General features: G+C 38.5%; 2 protein-coding genes across 8 annotated transcripts in view; one reads left to right on the forward strand and one right to left on the reverse strand.

Moving 5' to 3' along the window:
* Window positions 1-10,660, reverse strand: part of cert1 (ceramide transporter 1) — an 80,615-nt gene extending 69,955 nt beyond the window's left edge. Inside the window, exon 1 of one of the 3 annotated variants that reach the window (XM_003216254.4) lies at window positions 10,178-10,660. In XM_003216254.4, the coding sequence (XP_003216302.1) occupies window positions 10,178-10,273 (96 nt within the window). In that variant the 5' untranslated portion in view covers window positions 10,274-10,660. Of the gene's footprint in view, window positions 1-1,734; window positions 1,830-10,177 lie in introns of those variants that run through there. The other 2 variants (XM_008102942.3, XM_062972334.1) reach the window with 2 other exon arrangements.
* A 42-nt stretch (window positions 10,661-10,702) lies between these two features.
* Window positions 10,703-25,587, forward strand: part of polk (DNA polymerase kappa) — a 45,055-nt gene continuing 30,170 nt past the window's right edge. For all 5 annotated transcript variants that reach the window (XM_008102937.2, XM_003216253.3, XM_008102938.2 and 2 more), the window contains exons 1-2: window positions 10,703-10,855; window positions 24,266-24,431. In XM_008102937.2, the coding sequence (XP_008101144.2) occupies window positions 24,297-24,431 (135 nt within the window). In that variant the 5' untranslated portion in view covers window positions 10,703-10,855; window positions 24,266-24,296. The remainder of the gene's footprint in view (window positions 10,856-24,265; window positions 24,432-25,587) is intronic.

The raw sequence follows: 25,587 nt of genomic DNA on the forward strand, positions 1-25,587 counted from the left end.
GATTTTTTATCATATCAGAAGCGAATTGAGAATATACTGCAAGTCGCTTCTGGTGTTAGAGAACCGGCCATCTACAAAGACATTGCCAGAGGACACCTAGATGTGTTACCATCCTGTGGGAGGCTTCTCTCATGTCCCCGCATAGGAAATGGGGCTTACAGATGGGAGCTCACCCCGCTGTGCAGATTCAAACTGCCAACCCTCAAGTCTTCAGGTCAGCAGTTCAGCTGGCACAAGGGTTTAACCCATTGTGCAGATACATTATATTGAGTGAAAACGTAAGTGGGATTTCCTTACTGAGATTTGCATTACTCTACTTGTCTCTACAATTAATAAAGAATTAAAGAAAAGAGAAAAGCACATTTTACATTTAGTACCTGATATATGCAGATACAAAAAACTTCCTATTTTACAAGTCCCAAGAAACATTAAAGAGACATTTAAAATGTGTAATCAGCATAGTGTGATTACTTCTGTCTAAAAAAGAAGTTCCAAAAGACTGAATGATCAAACTTTCAGAATTAATATATTTCATGATAGATTTTTCTTCTTCTTACTCAGCAGGATGCTGCTTACATTTCTCTTCATACATATTTGCATGTTCATGGTATTGCTATCATGCAGCAAAAGATCTATACAGGGAGTTGTCTAAAGTATTCAGAACTAAGTGCGAGCAATTAAATCAATAGAAATAATAACTGCTTTCTCCCCATCTACCCTGTATGCTCATGTATAAGTCTAGAAATATAAGTGAAAACAATAAACTTAAAAACCTGAGTCAACTTTTCCATGGGTCAATGTAAGTACTGCACCTTAATTCTTATTGAAAAAAGAAAAAGAAAGAATGCCTATTCCCTTCTCTGAGTAAAGCAGCAAAAGGCAAGTCCTTAAATCGTTCTAGGAAAACCTTAAAGAAACACCTTCTACTCACCCTGCCGTGGCAACACATAGACTTTTTTTAACTTATAGATTAGGAAATGTTGGTGGTGGCCAGGGGTGGCTAATCTCCTGAGGTGGCATTGGTGTTTTCCCCTCTCTGTAGAATGATTCTTGATTTATTTACAGGTCATATCAAAATCCATAAATCTGGCTGCAAAATCTGTCCTTGACTTATACATGAAGTTGACATATACATGAATATATATGTTCTATATGGTATTACTGGAAATAAGATTATAGCTATGGCTTTCTGATGATTCAGTATATAATTTTTGTTTCATGTACAAAATTATTAAAATATTGCATCAAATTACCTTCAGGCTATGTGTATAAAGTACAGTAGAGACTCACTTATCCAAGCCTCGCTTATCTAAGCCTCTGGATTATCCAAGCCATTTTTGTATTTTGGTGCTAAATTCATAAATACAGTAATTACAACATAACATTACTGTGTATTGAACTACTTTTTCTGTCAAATTTGTTGTATAACATGATGTTTTGGTGCTTAATTTGTAAAACCATAACCTAATTTGATGTGTAATAGGCTTTTCCTTAATCCCTCCTTATTATCCAAGCTATTCGCTTATCCAAGCTTCTTCCGGCCCGTTTAGCTTGGATAAGGGAGACTCAACTGTATATATGAAACATAAATGAAGTTCGTGTTTTGACTTTTCCAAGATCTCATTATGTACGTATGTGTAAAAACAGGTAATCCAAAATTTGAAATAATCTGAAACACTTCTGATCCCATGCATTTCGGATAAAGGATACTCAACCTGTTCACACATCACAGACCTTGAGGGGTTGGGACCACATGCAGCTTATGGACCAACCCTTTCACATCCCTGAAATAATTAGCTCTGCACCTTTCACTAGACATAAACTAAACAAAACTATTTATAACAGAATGGAATGGAACACAGCGTGAATAGACAAAGCCATAGTTGAGTTCTTAGAATGCAGAGTAAAATTCTTGTCACTCATTTTTAACAATGCAGTCAAATGAGAGATAAAAAGGGGCAGAAAGAGGGAATGGAAATTAATCTTGTGTCACTTTCAAGGCTAACCAGTTTTCTGGACTTTAGTACAGTTCTACAGCAACTGAAGTAATGGGTTTCAGTCATAGAAATTTATGCTGTAATAAACTGTTTATCCATAAAGACAGCCTAAGACTTCTTATTTCCTTGTTTTCATTTTGAAAGAAAATAAAATGGATCTCTTTTAAAAAGTAATCATTAAGCTTATGCCTGTCAGGAACTTATGCAAACTATAGGAGAGAGATAAATTTATTAGAAACATCTGAACACAGGCAAGCAACTTGAGGCTCTGTCTGGGAATTCAATAAGGACTTTGACATAATTTTGACTGCCCCTCAGCAAGTTACAAGTTCAACCCTGGCAGATCTGCTCCTTCCTCAACAGCTCATTAGATGGAAAGGGAGGAAGAAAAAGAGGTCATAAAGAAAATGAAAAGGAATGGGGGCTGCCAATCAACTGGCTTCATCAACCACCAGAATGTAGATGTGACAGATTATCCACAAAGAACATAGTTCTAAATATGTTACCACTCCTAAATGTTACAAGTACTGTACTAGGCAAGATGTTGACTTCTGATTTTGAGGTCTTACGTTTGGTTTTTCCACCTTAGTGAATCATTACATTTTATTGGCATATACCTAACTTCCACAATATATATTCTAAAGAGAATACTTAAGCTATTGAATACACTTTGGGTGGATCGAAAATTGTCCAACAGCCAAAGCAAGGGAACTGCTGCTGGTAGAACAGATTTTCTCTGGTGCCTTTATATACCTCAATTCTGGTCAAGGATCTTCTACTGCAGACTAATGAGACAATTGGGGGGGGGGGGGGCAAAAAGGTAGAATCCTGCTGCATAAATGTGAGTCTGCTCATATGATGGATGTACATGACAAAATGAAGAAAAATTACTCTTCCCAAATAAATGAACTCTCTTCTAAATAAAGTGGAAGTTTAGAAACAAGGATGAAAAAACAGCCTCTTGCGGCACCTTACAAACCCAAACAACTATTCAGAGTTAATATTAAGAACTGTCTACATTACAAGTGTTTTCAGACAAATGGGGCAGATTTTTTTCTTATCTGTGTTTTCCTTTTATAATATTTTGAAAACAAGGTCGAACTTTATAGTAGAAAAAGTAACTTTTAAAATGATTACTTTGTTTTTTGTTGTTGTCGTTGTGTGCCTTATGGCAATCCTTAGGTGACCAAATTATGAGGATTTCATGGCAAGATTTGTTCATGGGAGGCTGCATTTACCTTCCTCTGATGCTGAGAAAGCATAATGTACCGAAGATCATCCACTGGATTTCCTTGACTAAGCATTCAATTGAACCCTAGCTTCCAGATACAGTCCTTGCTTATACCACTATATTACACTGAAATTGAGTCTAAACACGCCAAATCAATAGCCGCCCTGAGTCCCCTGATGGGTGAGAAGGGCAGGGTAGAAGTGATGTAATAAATAAAAAATAAATAGATAACTGATACAAGCCATGAAATATTCCTAATCTATCATTCTCCATGAAACCAAATACACTGCCTTGGAATAAATTAATGAGAAAAAAATATACTTTGGATACATGTTATCCTTCTGTCTTTAACTTGTTCTGAAAGATGAGGGAGAAACAAAGAAAATATTTCTTGAAGTAAAAAAAAAATCTATGTCTTGGAACAGTAACCAAGTTTCCACCACTGGGAATCAAGAAAGCAAACCAGATCGACCACATGATTAAAATTATATTGTAGATAATATCTGTTTAACTGTGGGATTTCTGATCAAGATTCAGGGTTGCATATCTGTATGCAGTCTCAGTAAAATTAGGATTGTATCCCTCTCAATATCCTGCTGTAGTATTTTATGATATTCCAAACCTGTTCAAAAGGATCTCCCAACCTCCAATACTTTTTAAAGGGAGATAACAGGATAGATGGGAATGCATCTGGTAGAGATACAACACAATATCCAGGTCTCTGTTTCCATATTATCACATTCCAAGAAGTTATTTAGCAAGCTCAACTATGTATATTTTTCTAAAAAAAATGTTTAAAATATAATTAAGAGTATAACATTATACTGTAGAAGATTAAAAAACTATACCTGAAGGTGACAGCCAGCCTAAAAAAATACCAAACACACAGCGTATCTAATTTTATATATTTCTATACAGACAACATGTGTGCAGTATGAAAAGCATTTGCATATTTTTGTCACACACACATTTTATAAAGAAAATGTTATGCCATTTTGATAATTGTGATGTTGTTTTTAAACACTCTACAAATCTGGTGCCTTTCTTAGTGACAACACTAAGAGTAATATGATTTTCAGATTAGTTTTAAGATATAAATACCATTCTGCAAATTTAATATGTTGCATACTAGTAATACATTCACTTTCATACTGAACTTCTAAAACTGTTCAGCAATGTAGTTCAACAGATTTATAGGTAAGATTCCATCACATTTTTGCAATTTCTTCTTTGCCTGAGAAAAGGAAATGCCTTCAGTGTCATAGTAGCTTACAGAGTGGAAAAGGGAAATCCTGAAAAACTACATCCACTACATTTCTTAATAAGCTAAATTCATTTTGCAGTCACTTTGGGGTAAAACATTTGGTAACTGCAAGTGGAAACAACTGGAATGATGCAGTTATAGAATGCAGTACTAAAAGCCCAGGAAACTGCAAACAGAGGATGTTCTGTTTTTCCTTTAATAGATAAAAGGATGTTGAGCAATACCTGTATTGCACACAGACCACATACACATAATCTTCATGGCAACAGTCTAAACTAACACTGGTTGCCAACACTACATTTTTTGTTGAAAAATCAACACAGGTGAGAGCTGTGGTTTCACAAGCTCTTCAGTTTACTCTCCCAAGGTGCTTCATCAAATACGCAGTATTTCATACCATAGAGGCATGGCAGTTAAAGTGATGCCAAACTATTATACAGTGTAGATGCAGCCCCTGTGACTGAGTTTGGAACAGAAAGCAGGAGTGTAGTTCAGACTAGTAGTCAGATATAGACAGAGTATAGACACAGACACCCCAGCATTTACCCTATTACCACTCCTACCATTACCATTTCTACAGATCAGTGCTGCTGTAACGATTCTCAAATCTCTTTTGAAAGGTAAACATACATTCAGCTAAATGAATTTCTCAAAAGCAGTATCACTTCTGAGCATCTCATTACCTGTACTTTGTTTCAAAACAGAAATGAATGTAAGTGATGGACCTTTCAAAAGTCACAATTGCCACTCAGTTTTAGAAGAGTATTCTGTTGAAACTTTTATGTCTCCTTTAAAAACAAAACTTCCTTAACCAGAAGAAGATCCCTCCACAAATTTTTAAGGAATACTGGGAAGATGTCACACTAAAAATTACAAAGCTTACAGACAAGGTGGTCTTAAATACAGGCCACCTGGTTCATATATAGTTTCTCTCTTCTCTCCCTAAATTGCCCTGGGATCAGTCAAGTTTTACAGCACTGTTCTGACATTTAGAACAAAGGTCATGCCACTCCTTTCTGATACTACCAAGGTATGTTTGCATGCTAATCACATGACTGTGTTTTCTTTAAAAAGAAAAAACAACAACACACACACAAGGCTTAGAAGTGTTGGCCTTGCAGGCCCAAGATGAAGTTAGCCTTTCCTCTCCTAAAGAGTCAACCTGTGTCCTGAATGCTTTCATCCATTGTGTCTGTATAGCATTACTCAGCCAAGATATGCCTACAAGTGAAGTGAAGTCTGAGATGGGATTACCAGCCTCTTACAAGGAATAAATAGATTGCTCTTTCCTTTCACTGCATCACACACATGCACTAAAAAAGAAGGGGGGAAACAGATGTGGGAAATCCCACCCATAACAAGCAGGTTATTTTAATGGCAATAAGTCTTGATCAAGGAAAGGTTGGTGATAGGTGGGCTTCAGGGGATTAAAAGAAAAAAGAAAAAGTGATATTCACAAGAAAGATGTGCTCTTTCCAAGGCAATACTCCCTGAGAAAGCTAGGCAATCTCTGAAGCAATTAAATAATAATAATTTTTAGAAACCCAGGGCCCTCAACCCAACTGCAGTGGTAAAGGATTATAAAGCTGATTTGTTTTTCTCTCAAATGGGGAAGAAGGTTGTCAGGAATCTTCCACCAACCAAGGCTGCATCCACACTGTAGAAATTAATGCATTTTGACACGACTTTAAATATCCAAAAGGACACTAGATTTCATAGACTGTTGGCTAATCCACCTGAGTGGCCTTTAGCTGACTGAACCAATATGGATTTGCTATATCAAAGCATGCATCTATGCTCCAGAATTAATGTAGTTTGATACTACTTTAACTGCTGGGGCTCAATGCTATATTAGTAGTTTGGTGAGCCACCAGCACTCTTGCACATGAAAGTCTTGTAAATCCACAACCTTCCATAACTCTATGGCATTGAGCCACGGCAGTTTAAGTGGTGTCAAGCTGAATTAACCCTATGGCATGTATGCACTGAGCTAGCCTATGCCACCAGGCGGCTGTTTTATCCCAGGATGACTCAATGCCAAGGTTCTGGGTGCATCTATACTGGAGAATTAAAGAAGTTTGACACCACTTTAAAAGATCCAAATAGACACCAGGTGGCAGAGACTGATCGCTAATCCACCCCAGTGGCCCTTATTAAACTGAGTGAATATTGATTTGCATCTCAACTGTAGAATAATAAGTTTATTTTTCTATCCCGCCAACCACCTCCTCGAAGGTACTTGGAGCGGTTTACAAGTGGGACCAAGCCTAGGTCATACAGCATAAATCATCATAGAATGAATGCAGTTGGTAACTGTAACTGTCATGACTCAACAGATTCCTGGGATTTGTAGTTTAATGCGGAAGCAGCACTCTTTGGCAGAGAAGGCTAAAGACCTGGTAAAACAAATCTTCCCATGATTGCAGAGCATTGAGCCTTGGCAGTTCATAGTGGTGTCAAACTCTATTAATTCTACAGCGTAGCTGTAGACGCACCCTTGAAAGGTGGTTGAAACATCCTAGGCTGCCAGGTAATGGGCAAAAGACGACGCCAGGATTCTAGGTGCATATACACCAAGCATGGGCAAACTTGAATCCTCAAGGTGTTAGGAACTGTGGAGCTGAAGTCCAAAACACCTGGAGAGCCCAAGTTTTCCCATGCTTGCCATAAGAGCAGTTTTTGCCCCTTTTAAGGGGGGCTTTGCTATGATTCTTCTTTGCCCTTGTGGCCGTGTTTCAGTGTGTTGGCTGTTAGGAATTGAGGGAGTTGAAGTCCAAAAACCTGGAGGGCCCAAGTTTGCCCATGCCTGTCCTAAGGGCTGTGTTTGCACCTTTTAACCCCTCAAAAAGGGCAAAAACAGACCTTAGGACAGGCAAAGAGCACTGCTTCCTCATTAAACTACAAATCCCTATGATTCCTCCCTGCCCTTGCGGCCATGTTTCAGAATGCCTTGGCTGTTAGAAATTGTGGGAGTTGAACTCCAAAACTGGAGAGCCCAAGCTTGCCTATGCTTAATCTACACTATAGAATTAATCCAGTTTGGCACCACTTGAACCAACATGGAATCCATACTATGTACAAAAAATATTATAAAAATATTATATATGGTAATATAACAATTGTATATTATATGTTACATGTAAAATTATAAAATAATAAATAATATTACTAATAATATTGCAGTATAGTGGTATAGTACAATATAATAATGTATAATACTAATATTGTGCTATGCTAATAAAATATATTGTATATACATACAATATTGATAATATTATAATGTAATACACTATAATAATATTGTAATATAAAAGGTAAAGGTTTTCCCTTGACATTAAGTCTAGTAGTGTCTGACTCTGGGGGATTGATGCTCATCTCCATTTCTAAGCCGAAGAGCCGGAGTTGTCCATAGACACCTCCAATGTCATGTGGCCGGCATGACTGCATGGAGTGCAGTTACTCAAACTGCTAAGTTAGCAGAAGCTGGGGCTAACAGCAGGAGCTCACTGCGCTCCCCGGATTCGAACTGCTGACCTTTCAGTCAGCAAGTTCAGCAGCTCAGCGGTTTAACCTGCTAAGCCACCGGGAGTTCCTATAGTACAATATAGTAATGTATAATACTAATAATGTACAATGCTAATAATATATTGTAAATACATACATATAATATACATAATATTACAATGTAATATAATATACTAACAATAATACATTGTTATAATATTATATAATATTGTAACAATAATTCTAATATATTAAATATAATTACTTCTGATAATATAATATATATATTGATATACTGTTTTATTATTGTATATTTTTATATTTTAAGGTGTAATGTTTTTGATTGTGAGCTGCTTTGGGTTTCTGTATGGAGAGATAAAGCGGAAAAAGTAAAAGTAAAGGTTTCCCCTTGGCATTAAGTCTAGTGGAGTCCGACTCTGGGGGGTGGTGCTCATCTTCATTTCTAAGACAAAGAGTTGTCTGTAAACGCCTCCTAGATTATGTGGCCAGCATGATTGCTTGGAGTGCCATTACCTTCCCGCTGGAGTGGTACCTATTGATCTACTTACTTTTGCATGTTTTCAAACTGCTAGGTTGGCAGAAGCTGAGGCTAACAGTGGGCGCTCACTCCGCTCCCCAGATTTGAACCTGCAACCTTTTGGTTCGCAAGTTCAGCAGCTCAGTGGTTTAACCCACTGTGCCACTAGGTTACACTTTATAATACTAATAATATAATATTACTATTAATACTAGATTAATATTATAAATATTATTACATATTAATATTAGTATTAACATATAGTAATGCTAATATATTAAATATAATTATTACTGATGCTATATAATGATATGTTTTATTATTGTATATTTAAGTTGTAATGCAGTGTTTCTCAACCTGGGGGTCAGGACCCCTGGGGAGATCGCGAGGGGGGTGTCAGAGGGGTCACCAAAGACCATCAGAAAACATATTTCTGATGATCTTAGGAACCCCTTTGGCAGAGAAGGCTGAAGACCTCTCCGCTTGTCATGGGGGTTCTCTGTGGGAAGTTTGGCTCAATTCTATCATTGTTGGGGTTCAAAATGCTCCCTGTAGGTGAACTATAAATCTCAGCAACTACAACTCCTAAATGTCAAGGTCTATTTTCCCCAAACTCCACCAGTGTTCACATTTGGGCATACTGCGTATTTGTGCCAAGTTTGATCCAGATCTATCATTGTTTGATCCAGATCTATCATTGTTTGATCCAGATCTATCATTGTTTGAGTTCACAGTGCTTTCTGGATGTAAGTGAAGTACAAGTTGAAAACTTAAGGTCAATGCCCACCAAACCCTTTCAGTATTTTCTGGGAGTTCTGTGTGCCAAGTTTGGTTGAATTCCATCGTTGGTGGGGTTCAGAATGCTATTTGATTACGGGTGAACTATAAATCCCAGCAACTACAACTCCCAAATGACAAAATCAATCCCCCTCCAACCCCACCAATATTCAGATTTGGGCGTATCGGGTATTCGTTCCAAATCTGGTCCAGTTAATGAAAAGACATAATGCACATCAGATATTGACATTACGATTCATAACAGTAGCAAAATTACACTTATGAAGTAGCAACGAAAATAATTTTATGGCTGGGGGTTGCCACAGCATGAGGAACTGTATTAAGGGGTCGTGGAATCAATCAGGAAGGTTGAGAACCACTATTGTAATGTTTTTGATTGTGAGCCGCTTTGAGTCTCCGTATGGAGAGAAAAAGCGGGATACAAATAAATAAACAGTGGGAGTTGTAGGGCCCTTCCACACAGCCATATAACCCAGAATATCTGCTTTGCACTGGGTTAGCTGAGTCCACACTGTATATAAGCCTGTTAAAGCAGAAAATGTGGGATTTTGTTCAGCTTATGTGGAGGGGGCCGTAGTTTGGTGAGGCACAAAAAAAAGGGGGGGGGGGGAATAAAGGCCTTGTAAAACTACAACTGCCATAATACGGCAGTTCAAGTGGTGTTAAACTGGATTAAATCTGCAGCATGAAGAGATGCACTCTCTTTCGCAGCAGGACCTTCCTTCCTCCATTTCCTCTCGTCAGGTGAGGCGCATAGACGGATGGACAGATACCACAAGCCTCTCGTTCAGATTGTTGCGGAAGGAAAACAGTCTGAGGCTTCTTCTCCTTCTCCTCCTTCTTACCTTACTGAGGACTCCGCAGAGTTCAACAGGCGGCCCGGACTCGGTCTCGGGATCCTCCTCGGAGCCTGAGGAATTCCAGCTTTGGTTGTCCGACATGGAGGCGTCTTGGCCGCCGGCAAAGAGCCGAGAGCGAGCGAAGCAGAGGCGGCGCTACCTGACTGACACCTTCTTCTTCTCCTTCTTCGCCTCTCCCTTCGAGGCCCCTTTGAAGCCCCTTCCGCGGCCCCCTTTCGGCCACCGCCGGCAAGCGCAGCTCCCCCTCAGCGGGCGCTTGTGGAACCAACCATCTGCAACAGTGCAGTAGCCTCCTCTTCCTCTTCCTCCTCAGAGCAGAACTGTTCCCTCCGTCGCCATCTTACACGCCCGAGCTCGCGCTAGGCAGCAGGCTACACCGCTCTCCGCCAAGCCCTTTCCGCGCTCCCTCCCCCTCCCACACGGAGGGCTTCCTCAGCCATGCTGGGAAATGTAGTCCTTGTTTCTTCTCACTCTCTCCGGGAGGATGGGGGCGGGGGAAGGGGGCGGGGCCAAACAGCGCCCGACCGTCATTCGGCTTGTGACGTAGTTTGAGGCGCGTTTCCTTTCCTTTGGCCGTTGGGTTTCGGCCGGCCGCCATTTTGAATCGTGGAGGAGGAGCAAGTGGTGGTGATGGTCTTTGGAGCCCCTGTGAGGAGACTTCAGGTGTGTGGATGTTGAGGGAGCTTCGGGGCCCTTCTTCTGCCCCTCTTTTTCCTCAGGAAGGAGTGGCTCCTCGGTTTCCCCTCACTTTTAGGAACGTATCCCGCGCCTCTTCAGTGATGTTGAGGGTGTATAGCAGGCCTGGGCCAACTTGGGCCCTCCCTCCCCCCTCCAGCTGAGGGGGAAAGGAAAGGGCCTGAGGCTGTTAGGAACTGTGGGAGTTGAAGTCCAAAACACCTGGAGGGAGGGCCCAAGTTGGCCCATGCCTGGTGTACATGCACCCCGCGTGTTCTTTTCTTTTTTGGATGGTAACTTTATAATTTATGAAATCCGTAGGCAGCAAAAAGAACAAAACTACCACGAATGCCATGATAGAAAATATAATAATAATAACTTGTATCCCGCCACCCTCCCTGAAGCAGTGGTTCTCAACCTGTGGGTCCCCAGATGTTTTGGCCTTCAAATTCCAGAAATCCTAACAGCTAGTAAACTGGCTGGGATTTCTGGCAGTTGTAGGCCAAAACACCTTGGGATCCACAGGTTGAAAACCACTGACCTGAATGGACTTGGGATGGCTTACAAGCGGGACCAAGCCCAACAACAAGAGTTTACCAACTAAAAACACATTTTAAAACGTAATAAATGTAATACTGATCATAATATTGTAATGCAATATTATAATAATAATGCAATATAATGATATAATATATATGTATTATTAATAATATTGCAGCATAGTGGTATAGTACAATATAGTATATAATGCTAATATTGTATTATGCTAATAATATAATGTATGTACATATATCTTGTAAGCCGTTCAGAGTCCCCTTCGGGGTGAGAAGGGCAGGGTATAAATGTCGTAAATAAATAAACATATAACAATCTAAATTAAAAACAGCAGAGTATAAAAAACAACGTTAAAATGAATCAAAGCAAACTTCAACAACCAGAACCAGCAATAAGGTGGGCAAGATCAGAAAGTAGAGAGAGTTGGGCATTCATGGACATGGGCCTAACCATTATCAAATGCACACTGGAACATCCAGGTTTTGAGGTCCCTGTGGAAGATGGACAGAGTGAATGCTAATCTACTCTCTGTGGAGAGGGAGTTCCAGAGCTGGGAGGGCCACCACCGAGAAGGCCCTTTCTCTCATCTCCACCAACTGTTCTTGTAATAGTGGTGGGAGCAAGAGAAGGGCAGATGTTAGGGTCTGTGCCGGTTCATAGGGGGAAATGCGGTCGCAAAGGCAGGCAGGGCCCAAACTGTTTAGGGCTTTGTACGTAATAACCTGCACTTTGAATTGGTACCAGAAACTTATCGCCAGCAAGTGGAGCTGTTTTAATAAGGAAGGAAGGGGGCCTGAGGCTGTTACAGTCATTCAATAGGTTTTCTGATGCTTCATGGTACACAAACCTTGTTTTGTGCACATGATCAGATATATCATGTATAAAATTCAGGTTATATATAAAGACCTCTAAGTCAGTGGTTCTCAACCTGTGGGTCCCCAGATGTTTTGGCCTTCAGCTCCCAGAAATCCTAACAGCTGGTAAACTGGTTGTGATTTCTGGGAGTTGTAAGCCAAAACACCTGGGGATCCAGAGGTTAAGAACCACTGCTCTAAGTGAACTCTGTGTTTAGATTGGAGTCCCATCTCTGAGATATATATGTAAAAATAATAAAAACTTTTATTTATATCCCACCCTATCTCTCTGAGGGGACTCAGGGCGGTTTACAACATGTATCAGCAAACATTCAATGCCATGAGAAGTTGAACAAAGACAAAAATAACCAATCCCCCAAATCCCAAAAACAAATCTACATCTATATTTTAAAAAACACATTATACTGCAATATTACTAGTAATATTATATACCACCTAATCTGGCCATGATAAGAAGCCCCGGTGGCAAAGTGCGTTAAAGCACTGAGCTGCAGACCAAAAGGTCCCAGGTTCAAGCCCCGGGAGCAGCATGAGTGGCCACTGTTAGCTCCAGCTCCTGCCAACCTAGCAGTTCGAAAACATGCCAATGTGAGTAGATCAGTACTCTGGCGGGAAGGTAACGGCGCTCCATGCAGTCATGCTGGCCACATGACCTTGGAGGTGTCTACGGACAGCGCCGGCTCTTCGGCTTAGAAATGGAGATGAGCACTACACCCCAGAGTCAGACATGACTGGACTTAACGTCAGGGGAAAACCTTTACCTTTAATCTGGCCATGGTAGTCCATACCTTAGTCACATCCCGTTTGGACTACTGTACTGCAATGCTCTCTATGTAGAGCTGCCTTAGAAGATAGTTTGGAAGCTCCAAATGGTCCAAAGATTGGCAGCCAGGTAACTAACTGGAGCGCCATATAAGAAGATTATCCAATAAAGCCCTAAACAGTCTGGTTCTAGACTATCTAAAAAACCGCATCTCTGTATACGAACCAGCTCAAGCACTGCGGTCGATAGGGGAGGCCCTGCTCTTAGTCTTGCCCCCCCCCCATCTCAAACACTGTTGGTGGGGATGAGAGAGGGGGCCTTCTGTGTGGTTGCCCCCCTCCTCTGGAACTTGCTCCCTAAAGAAATAAAAACTGCCCCCATCCTCCTCTCCTTTAAAAGCTTTTAAAAACTCATTTATACATCTTAGTACCGTATATAGAGAGGAGGAAGACAAGTACACATTTATATTTATCCTCGCTTAGATATTGAACACCTACTTCAGCCTGTGGAAATTACGTGTGATGGGTTATATTATGTTTATTTAAGTTACATTATGTATTTTTATTTAGTTTATAAGTTTACTTTGAGATTTTATCCACTGTTTTGATTTGAGTTATCATTGTCTGTTTTTGGCGTTGAATGTTTGCCATTTTGTTACTTTAGTAGGAAACCACCCTGAGTCCCATCAAGGAGATAGGGCAAGGTACAACTGAAGTATTATTATTATTAGATAATATACTATTATTATATTATTATATATTATTATATTTTACTATACTATTTTACCACAATACACTACCAGTACATTATACTATTAGTATTATATATGTATTATATAATATGTTGTACCATATCATAAGTTGTAATATATACAATATATAATGTATTATATTATGTTATTAAAATTACAGTATACCAGCACCATTACATTACAATGTTAATATTTCTATATATTATGTTGTCTATATTGATGGGCTCCCAAGTGATGTTGCAGGAGACACAATGGAGCTGTGTCTTCCTGGCTCTCCCCTCTTCACTCCGTGGCCTCAGGGCGGCAGTTGGTGTAAAGATATTGTGCCATTATCTGTGCAGAGGCCAAAAGGGAAATACAGTAGAGTCTCACTTATCCAAGACTCGCTTATCCAAGGTTCTGAATTATCCAAGGCATTTTTGTAATCAATGTTTTCAATATATCATGAGATTTTGGTGCTAAATTTGTAAATACAGTACTTACAACATAACATTACTGCGTATTGAACTACTTTTTCTGTCAAATTTGTTGTATAACATCATGTTTTGGTGCTTAATTTGTAAAATCATAACCTATTTTGACGTTTAATAGGCTTTTCCTTAATCCCTCCTTATTATCCAAGATATTCACTTATCCAAGGTTCTGCTTGCCCGTTTAGCTTGGATAAGTGAGACTCTACTGTATTTAAAAAAAACCTGAAATTGAAAACATTTCTGGTCCCAGGTATTTTGGATATGGGGATGCTCAATCTGTAGCTAGAAGATATTCTCAATATTTTTTATTTTCTTTTTTTATTGAAAGAAAATGAAGGGTGGGATACAAAATTTCGTGAATAGAATGTTTGAGGATGATGTGTAGTGTATATGGAGAAAGGAGCAGTAGCTTGCACAAATATTTCATACGAGTGGAAAGGTTACTGTGGGTGTTAGAGATCTGATTCACCAGATGACAGTTTCATTTGCCAACTGTCAATGTCACTATCGAACACAATCATAAAGTAACTAAAGCCAATTGATGTATTGATGTACTAGAAACCTGGTAGTGTTTTATAAAAATGCTGTGATGGAGTGACATCTCACTGAGAGAAAGGAAGACTTCTCCATTGAGAGAATGACCCATTGACACTGGGACTTCTGCGTATACATGTATAGCTGGGCATGTTCTGGATAAAAAGATAAACTAGCCATGATACCAGTGTTGCTGTGGTTTCCTCCTAAGTGACAGATGGTAATTTAACATCTAGTTGGTTGTGTGGATGAGACATATAAAAGGGGAGGAGGGGTTCTCAAGCGAGGGGAGTACAATAGTTTGGCTTACAGATTTCTGAAGGTAGTGTGGTCCTTCTAAACTTCTTAGTATCCATTGCATTTCATACCTTGGGCATAGAATGGAAAATATTTGCTAACAGCAGCAATACTAATTCTATTAGTGATGCAGGGTAAATAGTGCAGCGTTTAATTCACATTCATGGTAGATTAGGCAGGATGATGATTTTACAGTATACCGATTCATGTCTCTAGCATACTTGAAATTGTGTTTAGTTCCCTGTTTTAACTTGTTGTAAATAAGCTTTATTATTGACAACTTGTAAAGTTAATAAGTAACATTTTTATTATCAAGAAGGAAGAATATAATAAGAATCTGGCAACTTCCTGACAAAGTAGAAAGACAAAAATTTGTAGTTGCAACTTGTGCAACCTGTAATGAGAAAATCTGTAGTCTGTTTTTTAAAATGAAGGGGTGCCTCTTCTAAGTTTCAGAACTTTTCTCTCAAACAGTTTTTTAGAACCAAGTTTCCCAGCAATATGGCAATCCTGTATACAGTGTTACCTCACTTATCGTGGGGGTTAGGTTCCAGGACCACCCACAGTAAGTGAAAATCCGCAAAGTATGGACACTATATATTTATACATAATTTTAGTAGTTATACATTATTTTAAGTCTTTATCAACCAATCGTGTGTTGATAAATTGCCGCCTCCTCCTCCCGTTGCCGCTTGGGCTCCTTTTCTCTCCCTTTGGCTTCTAATTCCTTAGGCTGTAAATTGTAATTTTTTATGATTTATAATGTTCTTTTAGAGTTTATTGAAAAACCGCAAAACAGCGAATCTGCAAAAAAGTGAACCGCGAAGTAGTGAGGGAACACTGTATATGTACACAGAAGTACATTACAGCACTTTCACGCTATCTAGTTAAAACACTGTAATTCCACTTTAACTTCCATGTTTACATACCATGAACCCCTGGAATTTGTAGTTTGGTGAGGCACTAGAGATTTCTGACTGAGTATTCTCAATACCACTTCTCACTTACACACCCCGAATATTGTAAACTCCTATAGTCCACAAAAGGTTTTGCAGTTACAGTGAAATCATAATCAGTGAAACAGCCATAGATTCTAGTAGGCTTAAATTTATTGAAAGTAGTCCCAAGGAAGATACCCTGTCTCCCCGAAAATAAGACATCCCTTGAAAATAAGACCTAGTAGAGGTTTTGCTGAATTGCTAAATATAAGACCTCCCCCAAAAGTAAGACCTAGCAAAACTTTTGTTTGGAAGCATGCCCTCTGAATAGAACACCAGAGCATGCAGGATCGGTAAATGTACGTACCATAGATGGTTGTATATGGAAATAATGGTAGTAACAAATTCTTAATAGGATTCACAATTTGTCTGGTTAATATAAGGGTGATGGAATCATGGCAGTGGACAAAACAACGAAACTAAACACCCCACAACCTCGAAAATTGACAGCACAACCTCTCATCCACACCTCTAGGTTGATACAATAAAAAGAAAAGAAAAATAAAGTCCTAATTAGAGGGAAGGAATCATTGTTTTTATCCAATTGCTGCCAGTTAGAAGGCTAAGCTCTGCCCACTTGGTCTCCTAGCAACCCACTCAGCCCAGGGGACAGGCAGAGTTGGGCCTCACTTAGGCCTGTTCCACACTGCCTATAAAATACAGATTATCAGATTTTAACTGTATTATATGGCAGTGTAGACTCAAGGCCCTTCCACACAGCTACATAACCCTTTTATAATCTTATATTATCTTCTTTGAACTGGATTATCTTGAATCCACACTGCCATATAATCCACTTCAGTGTGCATTTTATCCAGCTGTGTAGAAGGGGCCTCATATAATCCGGTTCTAAGCAGATAAAATAAGATTATAAATATACAGTAGAATCTCACTTATCCAACATAAACAGGCCGGTAAAACATTGGATAAGTGAATATGTTGGATAATAAGAAGGGATTTAAGAAAAGCTGATTAAACATCAAATTAGGTAATCATACAAATTAAGCACCAAAACATGTTATACAACAATTGTGACAGAAAAAGTAGTTCCATGTGCAGTAATGCTATGTAGTAATTACTGTATTTACAAATTTACCACCAAAATATCACAATGAATTTAAAACACAAAAACTACAAAAACATTGACTACTAAAAGGCAGACTGCATTGGATAATCCAGAACATTGGATAAGCGAATGTTCAATAAGTGAGATTCTACTGTAATATGAAATAATTACTGTTGTAGAATAATACAGAACAATATAATCTCTAAAACCAGTACAGTAAATAAAGAGCAACACTCTGAAAGCAGGGAAATTGGGAATTCTACAAAGGAAACAATCAGGACCAGCTAACACCTCGCAAGAAAGGATTCTTCCAGAAAGGAAGCTGAGAAGGGAGTGAAGCAGTGTGCATTAACAGAGTCATCATTATTATTAGTATTATTATTATTATTGTGTTGCTGTGAACCGTGAAAATGAATACAATCTGGCTCCAAGTATTCAAAAACACTAAAAGCAGAATATATAAAAATTACTGTGGTATAATAAAACAGAACAATACAATCTCTAAAATAAGAAAACTAAATGAAGAACAACACTATGAAAACTGGGGAATTCCACACAGGAAACAATCAGGGCCAGCTAACACCTCCCAATAAAGTATTCCCATCACCAAAGTCTGGCAAATCCTCTGTTTTCTGAGGATTTGCCCCTGATGGCACAGAGTGTTAAAGCGCTGAGCTGCTGAACTTCTGGACCGAAAGGTCACAGGTTTGAATTGGAGGAGCAGAGAGAGCCCCCACTGTTAGCCCCAGCTTCTGCCAACTCTAAAGTTCAAAAACATGCAAATGAGAGTAGATGAATAGGTACTGCTCCGGCGGGAAGGTAACGGCGCTCCATGCAGTCATGCCGGCCACATGACCTTGGAGGAATCTACGGACAACGCCAGCTCTTCGGCTTAGAAATGGAGATGAGCACCAACCCCCAGAGTCAGACATGACTGAACAATGTCAGGGTAAAACCTTTACCCTTTACCTTAACTACCACCAATTCCTCAATACTTTATTTCCCATACCACCATACTTCACCACAGCAATGCGTGGCCGGGCATAGCTAGTATATGATAAATGTTCATTTTTTTGTTCAACAGTAAATGCGAATTCTTCATGGAAAAATAGGACATCTCCTGAAAATAAGACCTAGCGCAACTTTGGAAGCAAAAATTAATATAAGACACTTTTATTTTTGGGGAAACACGATAGTAAAGGGCTGCAGCTTTGTAGTGCAACAATATGTGTGCTTACTTAGCAATTCATACAATTGTGACAAGAGGATATTTTGCCTGATATGTTTAGGAATGAAGCCTTTGAGGATTTTTCACCAAGTTTTAAAACCATTATTAATAATAAAAATAATAAAAATAATTTACTATATTAATATGTCACCCTTCTCCGCATGGGAACTTAAGGCAGATAACAACCACATATTTTGGTCCCAGTTCAAAACAAAGCAAATACAAACATTAAAAAAAACCAATTAAATAGTACTGTTTGGTTAGGTTAAAATACAATTAAAATATTGTATTTTATATTTTAAAAATACAATTAAAATATAATACCTACATTAAAATGCATTTTAAAACACACAGTCATTCCCCCCAAATCCCACCCACAGTCTCCCCAGCAGTGTGTCCTTGATCCTTCTCCAACGGTCCGCTGTCAGAGAAAGGTCTTCACCTGCTTGCTGAGCCTCCGGTGGCCTAGGGGATAAAAGCCTAGTGACTTGAAGGTTGGGTTGCTGACCTGAAAGCTGCCAGGTTCGAATCCCACCCGGGGAGAGCGCGGATGAGCTTCCTCTATCAGTTCCAGCTACATGTGGGGACATGAGAGAAGCCTCCCACAAAGATGGTAAAACATCAAAACATCTGGGCGTCCTCTGGGCAACGTCCTTGCAGACAGCCAATTCTCTCACTCCAGAAGCAACTCAGGTTGCTCCTGACACGAAAAAAAAAAAACCTGTTTGCTGGGTCATCCTCTATTCATTTCTCTATCTGGTTTCTCTATGTTAATTCCTCCTTAGAGTAAATACACGTAGATTTTTTATCTAAAACCTTCTCTTTGAAACTCCAAACATTTAAACAAGCTTTTCTAGAAAAGGGAATTATGTTTCTCCTATGAAGAGAAAATCAGAAGAGTAGCTGGATTAAGATGGGAATAATTTAGGCTTTCATGTTGAATTGCATCTCCCATCATTTCTTTACCATTGACTGATGGCTAAGGCTGTTTGAAATTGTAGTCCAACTAATTTGGAAGGCTACATGATTCCCATACTCCCGATCGAGCTGAAAAACACTTGAATTTTGGCAATTGTATTTGAAATTTGATCACTAGGGGATGTTGAGAAGAACAAATCCTTTTTCATGTGATGCCAAGACTATATTTAAATGGCAGGAAAAAGGCTTCTGGCAAACTGAGACTCTAATCTTCTATTTTAAATTACTGCTGTTTGTATTACATTAGATGAAAAAAATATCCACCATTTAGTCAGCAGTACTCTACTGTTTGGCTTTGATTTTGTGTTTGCTGGAGCAATTCTGTGTGCCTTATCATATCTGAGAAGGATACAAACTGATAACAGTTCAGCCAAGAACAGTGATAGAATGTGAGAAATTAATAAGAAATCTGTAATAAAAATATCATTAGAGATCATATTAAAGGATGCCACTAAGAAGTGAAGAATAATTATTCATCCTTTTTGTCCCTTCATTCTTTGTTGCTTCTTTGGAATCTTAGTCTATCTTCTAATGTTAATAAATGGGATGAAGGGACACCTCAAGCTTACCTGGGGGTTGCTGACTGTGATGACAGTGCAAGCAGCAGGAAGCCACCATTTGCCAGAGATATAAAAAGAACATTGTGTAACTTGGGTTGCTCCTTCCACTCGCCCCAATAAGTAGAAAAAAGAAAGACCTTTCCCTGTCCCTGTGTGGGGGAGCAATCCCTAGGAGATGAGTCTTTCTCTTGCCTGCTGTTCCAACACATGTTACTTGTTGCTCTGCCTCATTGACATTTCAGTCACTCCAACCTTTCATTCCTCTCCCTCTTTCTGAACAATAAAATCCATGAAGGATACCAGGACATAGGGGATGAGCAAATGTATGGTCGTTCCCAATTTTGCTGGTTTGCAGAACCCCAGTGGGTGAGGAGATCTTTTAGTAGACCAAGAACAGTGCAGGAGTGATGTCAGGAACTGCACTAACTTTGTTTAGAGCCCCTGTGCTAACATAACATAGGAAGAACCAGAAGCCTCCTTTCTGGTATGAATTCATATCTGTATATATACAAACATGAAAGCCAATATGGTTTACTGGCACAAGTGTTGGACTATGACTCTGGAGACCTTGGTTCAAATATTTGCTTGCCCATAGAACCTCCTGGCTTACCTTGGCCAAGTCACTATCTCTCCACCTGAGAGGAAAGCAAAGGCAAAGTTGCTTTGAACAAATTTGGCCATGAAAACCCCGTAATAGTTGCCATATATCTTGAAACATTCAGAAGGCACACAGAAACATAACATGCACTTACGTATTTGTTCCAAAATTAACACATTTGCTATAGAAACTAAAGTGGTGTTTTGCACAGTAACAGCACTCCTCTAGGAAAGATTCTAATTGAACGTCTGTTAATCCTTTGATGATTATTGAGCAAATTACACATTTGTTCATTTTCCAACTGCACATAAAGATAGGTCTTCATTCCCATTCCACAACATAGATATTAGGAGCCGCGGGTACACAATGGGTTAAGCCCTTGTACTGGCTGAACTGCTGACCAGAATCTGGTTGCCGGTTTGAATCCGTGAGTCAGGGTGAGCTCCCATCTGTCAGCTCTAGATTGCCAGGACATGAGAGAAGACTCCCAACTAACATATCTGGGCGTCCCCTGCGCAACGTCTCTGTAGACGGCCAATTCTCTCACACCAGAAACAACTTGCAATATATTCTCAAATCACTTCTGACACAATAAAAAAATCCAAAAACATAGATATTATGCAATAGTGAAATATCTCTAAACATGATAACAAAGAATGTTAAATATGCTACAGGGCCATTGGAAAAGGGATGTAAACACCTCTTTGATTTCTTTCTCTGATCCCTCTTGCCATTCCTTGATGTCCCTGAGACTAGCTATCCTACTAACTCCTTTTCCTATAAGAAAGCAGCTTCCATTCAATAAATAAATGAAATACAGTACTCAATTTCATTTTGTGGCAAAAAGCTACTAGCTGGATTAAAATTCTTCTTTGTTTCCCTTGAAAAACATATAAATTATAGTTTACATTATTTGATGATGCTGTCACATAATGTTATTCCTAAAACAGGTTAAAACTATTTTTCACCATTTCCCTCCACATTTTTGTATTCCAAACTGATCTCTTTTTAATGAGCCCATATTCAAGCTGTTGTCAGCTGCAATACAACCAGTATCATATATCATGGCTCAAAAATCCTAGCCTAGATGTTACTTAAATGATCAGTCTGCATGATAACAATATTATAGTTAGATGTTTTTAGCATTTCAGGAAAATTGTAGCTTGTCTTGCAATTTGTCTAGGTCATAGATGCAATTAGAAATGTTTTAGTATTGCAGTTTAATTGTACTAAGATGTTTACATTTTGCTGTCATTGCTAGCCCTGTAAAACAAAGGCTACAATGGTGTTGTAATCCTAGTCATTCATCTGAAAAAGCCTATGGCAAACCAAGCCTCATAAGCTCCCGAGCACTTGCTAGCTAATCACACCATTCCCCTTGTCAGTGTTGCTATTCTAACAAATCAGCAGGCGATCGAAACTGACAAGAATCCTGTGTTCCACCAGGGCTCTTCCAAAAGGCAAAGCTCCAGTGACTGGAAAGAATGTCATGATAGCACAGAAGGATTATGACGTGAGCATAAACACGTGCCCTTCTTCGATACTAGCAATAGCTTGGCACACAGACCTGGTATTTCATGTTCCTTAGGCCAGTTTTGACTAATGCCTTTTCCAAAGGGTGGACTTCAAATACTTTCTTAAATTCCTTAAGTATTTTACTTTAAAAAGTTGAAAAGTCCCATGGTTAGTTCTATTTAGTGAATTAGAATGTAGCTGAATATAATCATCCAGTTCATTTTTTTTAAAAAAATAAAGAATATAAATAACAATAGTGAACAATCCCTGCATTATTAAAATAGAAAATATCGATCTGCCCACTACTTTTGCTGCTATAGAAATTCATCACTTAATTCTTTCTAATTACGCTACTCTAGGATTTTCTACTAATTATATAAAATGTGTAAAAAAGAAAGGAAATGGGATAATTGTATAAAGTACTTACCTTTCTGCACAGGATGACCCTGCATACCATGGGACTGAAACCGCAGTTTCACTTACATCTGAAAAAAATGTTCTCTTTGACATTTTCTAGGTCTTCCAATACACTTCTATGGTGTGCTTCTGCCAGAAGTCTTTCATTTCAGTAGAGTTCAATGTTATTTACAGTTTTGCCTTTGCACAGTTGGTCCAGGAACGTATTCTGCATAGATATGGGAGTTATACTGTATATGTTAATTAACAACACATTGAAGACAGGAGAGATGCCTCAGTTTTTCTTCCACAAAGACAATGTGGGTAGGATTCTTGGTAACAAGTTGTTCTGTTTTAGGGTGTAAACAGTAAAGTGAGAAAATGCACAGGATGTTTAAGTGTTGCAGTCCTGTACACAACTACTTTAAATTTACTTCATTTTAGATACTTCTAAAAAGCTTCATGGTTTATTTGATATAGGGGTTTTGCTACTGGTAACTCAAAAATATGTGTCAGTCATGTTTTTATTGGAGATTATGCATTTTAAACTTTTCTCTCCTATCTAAGAAATGTGGAAATGAAACTTGTCATGCTTTCGCAAGAAAAGCGAGAGTGATTTTTTTTTTTGCTTGCAAATATAAGACTTTTTTTGTGAAATATCTTTTTTATTATAAAAGGTTGGGCCTTAAAAAGTATACGCTCAGAGAAAAGAGGTCTTTGGTGTTTGAACAGCCAAGAAAAAGCCTTAAATAGAATTTCATGGTTTTTTTTAATGTACTGTACATCTTTATTTTTTTTCTTCTAAAGATAGTGCTGTCTGTTTCAAGCTTTTCCATCTTAATCTAAACATTTCAAAACTTGTGCAAAGTGAAATCCACTGAATACTGATAACTCACTTTGTTAAGGTAATATTATTATATGTAAATGTAAAGATTGCATTAAATCCTTGTGGTCTTGGGGAGATGTTCTGATTTTTACACAAAAAAATTGAAGTTCAATTCAACCCTATTCTGTTCCTGCAACATTTTGTGGAATTTCTTGCATGGCTAAAACCATGTGGACTGCTATGGAACCTATTTGTAATGGTTTCAGCTTATTCTCTCCAAATATTAATTAGTTGTTGTGTGCCTTTGAGTTGTTTTCAGCTAAGGCAAACCTACCATAGGATTTTCTTGGATCAGAAAAGATTTGCCATTTCCATCATCAGAGGCTGAGAGTATATGACCTGCCCAAGGTCACGCAGTGGATTTCATGCTCAAGTGGGAAGAGGAACTCTAATCTCCAGATCTGTAGTCCAACATTCAAACTAAAATACAGTAGAGTTTCACTTATCCAACACTCGCTTATCCAACGTTCTGGATTATCCAATGCATTTTTGTAGTGAATGTTTTCAATATATCATGATATTTTGGTGCTAAATTCGTAAATACAGTACATAGCATTACTGCATATTGAACTACTTTTTCTGTCAAATTTGTTGTATAACATGATGTTTTGGTGCTTAATTTGTAAAATCATAACCTAATTTGATGTTTAATAGGCTTTTCCTTAATGCCTCCTTATTATCCAACATATTCGCTTATCCAACATTCTGCCGGCCCGTTTACGTTGGATAAGTGAGACTCTACTGTACTATCTGGCCCTCCCAGATGCTGATATTATGGTACTTTGAAATTCGTATTTGGAGCTAATTTGTATTCAGAAAAAATGATGAACATATTGCTTATATATTAAGTGGTGCCTGAAAGATAGTTTTATAACACTGTGGTGTCCTAGAGAGGTACCCTGTTTAAAACATTTGTATTTTTCAGGGCAAAAGCTGAAAAACTGCTTAGTTCTACAATGGAAAATGTTAATAAAGATGGTGTTTCTTCTCAAGATGGGCTTCTGCTTAGAATGGGCCTCAATGATAACAAAGCTGGAATGCAAGGATTGGATAAAGAGAAAATCAACAAGATCATATTGGAAGCTTCCAAGGTTTGTTTGTTTAAGCATCTGCAAAAGATTGAGGTTCTCTTAAATATTGATTGCATTGAAGAAAGAGTACAAGGTTTTTACCAATGTCAGAAAGAAAAATATGCTGGTCATTATAATAAAGGTGAAAATGAAAACTGGATTTATTTGTAGGATGATACCACTGTTGTACTTAGATAATCTTTCATGAGCATTAATAAGGATTAGAGCAATTTAAGGATTGTGCAACCTTTCAAATGTTCTTGAATTGCAACTCTCAGCACAGCAGGTGGTGCGGAATGCTGGGAACTATGGTCCAACAATATCCCTTGGACTACACAGTTTTTACTCTCTGGGTTTATAGATGTCTGCTACAGGACTCCTGTCCTTTACATTGTACCTTACTCCTTATAGAGATTAAACTAAAGCAAGAGTTGTTTTCATACGAACAATGTCTTCTGTAGACAAAAATGCTGTCTGATAGCCTAAAGCTCTGACAAATGTGCTTTGATTTTTTTATCATTCTGCTTCACTCTACGTATACCAGTATAATATCTTACAGTCTGCCCCCACACCTTTAGGCAAAATAGGTATTTATGCTAAGATATGCCACCATACCAATATATGGAAAATGTATCATATGTCATTGATATTCTGAAGAGCAGCACCAGTCATGAAATACGAAAGCGGACTGTTAGGCTGACCTGCATCATTCTGGTACCTATCAGACATGCTGGACCTCATCTCCCATTATTAATAGTCACCAGATTGGGGAAACCCTGTGACCACTAACTGTTGTCTTTCAATCTCTGTGCTATGCAGTGCAAGTTTTAGATGCTTAATAAATAACTAATAAGTAAGCCCCATTTCTTTTAAAATTGCAGCCTTTTATGCAGATCCTAAATATTAGTCAATATCTCCCTGTAATGTATATATAATGTTATGACCTCTGAAGTGATGTGTTGGTAACACTGCTTCAGTGCAACATGTTAATTATTTATAATATACTACTCTGCTTTCCGCACAGAGGCATGAGGTACTTAGACATATTGCATAATTTTATTGTGTAAATGGGTAATTTTGATACCAACTTCTGCTGATGTTGAAAGTATCATGTGATCTTTGCTTTGGTTACTCAGCTTCCACTTATTTATTGCCATTTGGGTCTAATATTTGTCAT

This window comes from Anolis carolinensis, chromosome 2 (genome assembly GCF_035594765.1).
Source record: "Anolis carolinensis isolate JA03-04 chromosome 2, rAnoCar3.1.pri, whole genome shotgun sequence".
Lineage (NCBI taxonomy): Eukaryota > Metazoa > Chordata > Lepidosauria > Squamata > Dactyloidae > Anolis > Anolis carolinensis.